This window comes from Gossypium hirsutum, chromosome D07 (assembly GCF_007990345.1).
Source record: "Gossypium hirsutum isolate 1008001.06 chromosome D07, Gossypium_hirsutum_v2.1, whole genome shotgun sequence".
In the NCBI taxonomy this organism is placed as follows: domain Eukaryota; kingdom Viridiplantae; phylum Streptophyta; class Magnoliopsida; order Malvales; family Malvaceae; genus Gossypium; species Gossypium hirsutum.
The window spans coordinates 32,640,616-32,648,293 of NC_053443.1; the positions used below are offsets into that span (position 1 = coordinate 32,640,616).

Genomic DNA, 7,678 nt, shown 5'->3' on the forward strand with positions numbered 1-7,678 from the left:
TTCAATTTAACGAAGGTATTATTGGTGTTTTTGGAGGCCTTATTTAACAATATTACACAAGTTATGTGAACACAATATTATGAATCCCTTTTTATACTTCATCATCAGCCAAGTTTACTAACAATATTAAGAATTTAATAAGAACAAGTTTGCATTACGCTATTTATTTGATAAACTAGAGATGTAAAATGTAAAGTCAAAAAGTCCCAAATAATAAAAGCAGACACTTACGTGGCAAAAATACCTAATTCCATGCCACGGGATAATAAATGGGAAAGATTCTCCTTCACTATTACAAAATAACAGACAAGTCCATGAAGCCTTTTTTTTTTAATAAATAAATTTATTAACAAATTTTCAAAAGTAAATTTTTATTTTGAACATTGAAAATAAATAATTTGCAAATTGGATATTGCCGTTTACAACCTTTTCATTTTAGTAACCTAATTTTAATAAGATTTCATTTTGATTACTCATCATTAATTCATTATTATTGTACACTCATTTAGTCACCCAACTTTAATAAGTTTTCATTTTAATCACTCATTTCTTTTTTTAAATTATTTTTAAAAAATTAATTTTAGTTTTCTCAAGAAACTTGGGGTTTTATAGGGAATTACCTAGTTTTTATAGAGAAAATTTAGATTTTTACAAGGAAAAATCATTTTATCATTTTAACTTTTTATCATTTTAGTTTTTTTTATAGAAAAATAAAAATGGAGTTTTACAAAAAAATTAAAATTTTTAAAGAAAAAATCATTTTATATTTTTAATTGTCTTTATTTTTTTCATCTTTAAAATTAAAATTTAGGTTTTTCTAGTAAAAAAGGAAAATCTTGAGTTCTTTTTAGGGAAAAACCTAGTTTTTTATTATTATAGAGAATTGAATTACAAAAAAAAAATCCCTTCAAATTTGAATTACTCAATTTCATGTAAAAACCTAAGTAATTTGTTACGAAGTATAATCAAATTAATTTGACGGCTTGAAAAGTAATTGCTTGGAGAATTTGGAAGAACAAAAATCTTTTCATCTTCCAAAACTTCAATTAAACGGCTTATGAAATTGTAAAAGTCTCTCTCAGTTGGGCCCAACAGTTTAACTATTTTCTAAATGGGGTCAAGCCTAACTCACCAAATTCGGAATTTCATTCTCATTATGAAGACAATTAAGTCTATTTATTTTCTGATGGAGCAGTGGCTAAAGCTTCCGGAAATGCTTCCGCAGGTGGGGTGGTTCGTGATCAGGTTGGCAATTGGATTTTGGGCTTCAATCATTATTTGGGCAGATGTTCGCCTTTGGAGCAGAAATTTGGGGTATTCTTGATGGAATTCTCATTTTATTACATAAGGGCTATAAGAAAGTCAGGATTTAGACAGATAACTTTGAGGTGGTTAGGGCCTTGTCCATGGAGGAGTTAGTGGACTCCGGTATTACCTTGCTCAGAAGAGTTAAACGGTTTTTGCGCTCTAAAGGTCAGTGGGAAATTAAATATGTTCCTAGGGAGTGTAATTTAATTACAGATCAATTGACAAAGATTAGTCTCTTTTGGTAGGCTTCCCTTCATATCTTTAAAATACCTCCTGATTTGGTAGTTACGGCTATCCAACAAGACAAAGCTTTTAGAGTCTTTTAGTAGTTGTTAAGTTGTATTTCTGTTTATCATTTTTCACCAAAAAAAAATCAAATTAATTTTAAAAAGTAAATGAGTGATCAAAATAAAAACTTATTAAAGTTAGATACAAAAATGAGTATACAATAATAATAAATTAATGGAGTGACCAAGATAAAAAACTTATTAAAATTGAGGGAATAAAATAAAAATAGTTGTTAACAGAAGTGGCAATTAGAAAATTTTTAATTTTTGATACCGAAAATAAAAATTATAAAAAATTAGCTTTATTTCAGCTCTCCTTGTCTCTCCCATTTCTTTATTTGGCCACAAAAAGAAAATTCTTTTAACTCTCTATATTTCTTTATTTATTATGTCGTTCTTTTGTGTGTATATGGAAAGAAAACAGTGACGTGGTCAAATCTAGGCCTTGGATTGAAAACAATGATCCTTTAAATATGACAGAACGGTAAGATGACCTGAAACTCATTAAGCGGCGTGTTTGGAAAGAAACAAACAGATTTCCCACAATATTAAAAAAAGAAAACAAATAAATAGAGAGAGAGAGAGAGAGAGAAAAAGTAATAAGTGACAAGTTTGAACTTTGTCTTTGCTTGTTCTTCGTCTTCTCTCAGTTCACCCCCAAAATTAAACTGGAAATTAGTTTGGAATTGAGTTAAGAAAACAAATGAAACAGAGTGTTCTCATTGTCTGGTTTTTTCTTTTTGTTAATAATTAACGGCTTTCTGATTTTGGTTTTTTTTTTGGGGTTGGGGGTGGCGGGGCTGGGGGAGAATCAGATGGCGAAAACGGGGTTGTTGAGTTCTGATCCAACGGTTAGAGCGAGAGCGGTGGAATTGAAGAAAGAATTGCAGAGGCTGGTTAAGACTATCGTCGACGATGAGGATTACACCATCCACACCGTTGATCAAGCTAAAGATGCTCTTTGCGCTTTGAGAGAACTTAAGTTCAATAAAAGATCGACGGTGCCCACCACCACTACGACCTCGTCCCTGAAGTTACACGAAGCGCTGTCCTGTCCTGAGGAGTTTAAATGTCCTCTTTCTAAAGAGCTTATGAGAGATCCTGTCATTTTAGCTTCTGGCCAGGTACACACCTTTGTTCTTGTTGTTGTTGTTATTTTTTTTTAAATATTTATGAAAATTTTGAATTGTTATTGAAGATCGAAAGGAACACAAATTGAGATAATTTAGGTGAGATTTATTTTATTTATTTTATAATTGTATATTTGTTTTGTCCTCAGATTATATCATTTAAAGTGAATTTCCTTTTCTGCATTTCTGTTTTAGTAAGAAAATTATCATCATTTAAGAGTGATTTTGATGTAATTAGTTGAGACTAAAGATTACAAAGTACAGTGTGAGTATTTATTCTAGTCTCTCAGCTATTTAAAGATTACAATTCTTTGATGCGATATGATTTGGTTTGTTTTTCTTTGTATATTAATAGCATTATGGGTGTTAGAGAATCGAATTATTTGGGAAAGGAAATGGATGAATCGCAAAATCCTTCTAAGATGATTGTTTTTACTAGTTTTTTTATTTTAATTTGATGTCCATGGAGTCGAGTTCCTGCCTTTGGATCTATTGTTGTAGTTTGCATTAAGCTTTGATGAATTCTGTCTGTTTTGTCTGTCTTGATACCTGATTTGGTTTCATTTTCTGATGTGCAGACATACGACAGACCCTTTATACAGAAATGGCTGAATGCGGGGAATAGGACTTGCCCTCAGACCGAACAGGTTCTTTCACACACGATTCTAACTCCGAATAATCTAATCAGGGATATGATATCGCAGTGGAGCAAGAGTCAGGGAATAGAATTGCCGAACCCTGTTATGGATGGGAAAGAGGAGGGGGTCACGGAAGCAGAGCGTGATCGTTTCTTTTCTTTGCTTGACAAGTTGTGTGCTGCGCTTCCTCAACAGAAGGAAGCAGCAAAGGAGCTTCGGATGTTGACGAAAAAGATGCCTTCATTCCGTGCACTTTTTGGTGAATCTGTCGATGCCATTCCTCAACTGCTCACCCCGCTCTCCGGGAGCAAATCTGAGAGCTGTGTTCATCCTGACCTCCAGGAAGATGTGATCACGACACTCTTGAACCTTTCAATCCATGACAGCAATAAGAAGCTCGTTGCTGAAACTCCAATGGTTATTCCTCTTCTTATGGAAGCATTGAGATCCGGAACGATTGAAACAAGGAGCAATGCAGCTGCAACACTTTTCACTCTATCCGCTCTTGATTCAAACAAGGCACTTATTGGTAAATCAGGTGCCTTAAAACCTCTCATTGACCTTCTAGATGAGGGTCATCCATTAGCAATGAAAGATGTTGCCTCTGCTATATTTAACCTCTGCATTATTCATGAGAATAAGGCAAGAGCCGTGAGGGACAGTGCGGTGAGTGTCATTTTAAAAAAGATTATGGATGGTGTTCTTGTTGATGAGTTGTTGGCCATCCTCGCAATGCTTTCAACTCATCAAAGGGCTATAGAGGAAATCGGAGAGCTTGGAGGTGTTCCTTGCTTGCTTCGCATTATCAGGGAGAGCACCTGCGAACGCAACAAGGAAAATTGCATCGCAATCCTCCACACTGTATGTCTTAATGATCGGACCAAGTGGAAAGCATTGAGGGAAGAAGAGAGTACCCATGGAACAATATCCAAGCTAGCTCAAGATGGAACTTCTAGAGCCAAAAGAAAAGCGAATGGCATTCTGGAGAGACTAAGAAGGGCTGTTAATATTACTCATACTGCTTGAAGACATTACTTGCTGTGTGCATCATTTGTAAATTCTGTTTCCGACTCTCGGTGATCATTGCGGCTTATCATCACTCTGCTTTTGTAAATTCTTGTGCCTCATCAGAGTTTTTAATCTCAGTTTTACGAGCTAGCTGCTGTTAATAAACACTCTGGAAGCTTATGTTTATAAAGATTTTCTCTTCTTGGTTGGTCCAATAACTTGATTTAGCGGGCTTTTGGAGTTTACAAGTAACAGAAACTTATCATAAATACAACTTTTCTCCATTTCAACTTGATATCCTTAAACCTTGGAATTATGGCAGAAAGATGTTTATTTTCCAACTTCGGCTGGCATAGTGCATGGTACAATGTAGATGCTTAGAATATTTCTAGCAATAGCAAAATGGCTCATATCGAAGAAACAGCCAACCTTTTTATCACACTATGGATGATTCATAAACGAATCCAAAAGTTGGAATGAATGGTCCTTAAAATGTATTCATATCCAAAAGTTGGAATGAATGGTCCTTAAAATGTATTCATATTTGGCGATTTTTGGGGTTGTGGTCCTTCCAATTTGCTGCCTGCCCCTTCCCCAGTCCCCCCCTTTCCAAAAAGTCTTCTTTGTAACAGTTTACTGCTGTGCCTACCACAACTTTGTACCCATATTTCAATATGAGGTACAGTTAATTCACAACCAGATACCCACTGTTAAAGGAAGCATAATTTTTTCTTCTTGTACTTGTGTTAAATCTAATATTAGCAAGTCTCCTTTTAACACCATTGTTTTGTCCCATGGAAGCAATTAGATGAAAGAGTAAGGTTGATTTAAAACTGAGATTATGAAAGTGACTTACGATATCCATCTCTACTATCTTTATTATCTACACGTTTTCTTACCAAACTACCTTAGTGATAATTGACGTAGGATTGGGGTGGATAATTTTACATTCTAGAAAACAACTGCGTACCAAACATTCCCTAACGTCTTTGCATTTGCATTTGTTTAAAAGCGTGTTGGTTTTGCAGCCTGAAATTTTGGTGCCCCGAACTTCCATCACCACCGATTTGCCTAATTCATTAATGTTACAAAATTTCAACGCATTGCGGTCCTAGGACACGTCCTAGTGTTTCTGAGCACCTAAATCATAATTATGGTTGCTTTTTATATATATAGATAATTATGATTCAAATTTAGATTATTTTTAGAGAAGGAGAATATTCGACTAAATAAGTTAAAATAAAATAAAAATCAGTTCTTTATCATGTTTTTTCCATTTAAGTATTTAATTTTTTTTTTATTAAAAGTGGTACTTAAATCTTGATTCCTTATTGCTTTTAGTTCGAACCATTTAAAATTATATTCAGGCAAAAATCCTCAAATCCCACGACTGGAGTTTGTTACAATCCAAATCTCAAAGAAATATGAACGATAATAGCTTAAAAGATAGAGAAGGAAATTATTATTGGAAGCATATGTAACAATGAAGTTTGTAATAAAATTTTTTAAAAGTTAAACTCGAAAATTCAGAGTTACATTTTATTAGTAATTTAATATTCGTCTGGTTACTAGAGTAATAAAATGAGAGATGAGTAAATATTTGTGTAAAAAATAAGATTTCTTCAAAATAAATGAAAAATTTCTTCCCTTTGTTAAAAATAAGTTATGAAAGTGGTTAAATATTACCAATTAAATTAATTTATTGATAACTTATATATTAAAACATGTATAAAAAGTAACACTCCTACCAAACGTAGGATAAAAAAGTTATAATCTCTGAAAATTTCTTGAATATAAAGAAATTCTCAACTTTCTTCAAAAATGGGTGTTGGCTTCTTCTCCACAGTTGAATTGGATAGAGAGGTGACTTTCTCCTGAACGTGTGTGGTGTTCATAAGAATTTCTTTAATTTCTTTAGAGATTTCTGCAGTGTTCCTCTAGACTTTGACATGTGCTGATTAGTTGTATAAAAGAGAGTTACAGTAGAATCTAATTGCTTCTTTTATTTATTATTGATCTCATACTAATTTAATTAATTAGAGATAAAATAATTATTTAATATTATCACTTAATTATTTTATTTTTAATTAGTGATAATATAATTTTTTATTATTTATCTCTTCATTAATTAAAAATAATAATTATAATATAGATATGATATTATCATTTTCATTCATGATAACTTTGACTTTGACCTACAGTCATTTTAACTTGAAACAAATCGTTTTATAATTGGTCAGAAAATTTTCTTCGTCCCCTTTAAACTTAATGACGCACACAAGAGTATGTCAAATGAGCTGAAATTCTGATGTTGAACACAACTTGCAAATTTTGACTGTTTTGAATTGCTTTATATATGGTAAGTCTTAGCTTAAATTGAATTTCGACACCATCACAGTGAATCCATGAGCTATATGTAAATGACCTTCCATGGAATAATTAAGTGGCAATGCTTATTACGCCCAAAAAAAAGTGGTCATGCTATATGCTAAATACATATGGCTGACGTCACTATCGAGTTGTAGCTTTATAAGGAATCATTTGCATGAAAACTTGTTAATTTTAATTGGTATTTCTATCCCAATTAAAATTGTTTAGCAATTAAAATTGTCGATTCATGAAAAACTCCCTTTATGTTTTTATCTGTAAAAGCAAGATCCAGCAACGAATTTCCTTCAGCAAATCTTTACTTCAAGAGCAAAGACAGAGACTGGAAAACGAAAAGCATCGTGGTTTATGCAAGCATGCCAATATGGTAAGCTTTGTGGAGCAACCAACGCACGACATCAAACTTTATGGAGATCAACGACATACTTTGTAAAGAATGCTTCCATAAATTTCATGAGATTTCGAGATTTTTTTTTTTTTGCAATTTTTTTTATTTTTATTTTTGTTGTTTTGCTTTTTTTGAGCTCATCATGGTGTATTTCAAATGTCATAAAAGAGTATCTTCATCTATAATTAACCATCGAAGTTAAAGGTGTACCGCTAAGTAAGGAAAAGGAGATTGTTGGGGAGTTGACTTCAAGACTTTTGAAGACTAACAAATAATGGGAATGGACCAAAAACGAGTTATATCATTTTCCCAAGACTTTGTAAATGGCTAAAGCATATGATGCGTGAGCTGACTTCAAGATTTTTGGAGATTTCGACAAATATTGAGAGTGTACCAAAGACGTGTTATATCATTTCACCAAGACTCTGGCGATGGCTAAGGTATATGAGTTGTGTATGCACCCTTGTACACCTATGATTTTAATAGAGATATTGTTCGTACATTTTGCAAGGCGAAGATTAATTTTGATTT

The 7,678-nt window shown here is 32.9% G+C and overlaps 1 protein-coding gene across 1 annotated transcript; it reads left to right on the plus strand.

Annotated features, from left to right (window-relative positions):
* Nucleotides 1-2,095: 2,095 nt before the first annotated feature.
* On the plus strand, nucleotides 2,096-4,666 carry LOC107954688 (U-box domain-containing protein 9). The gene is made up of 2 exons (XM_016890319.2): nucleotides 2,096-2,719; nucleotides 3,304-4,666. The coding sequence occupies exons 1-2, from the start codon at nucleotides 2,411-2,413 to the stop codon at nucleotides 4,387-4,389; spliced, it is 1,395 nt and encodes a 464-aa protein (XP_016745808.1). The 5' UTR covers nucleotides 2,096-2,410; the 3' UTR covers nucleotides 4,390-4,666.
* The last annotated feature ends 3,012 nt before the right edge of the window (nucleotides 4,667-7,678 follow it).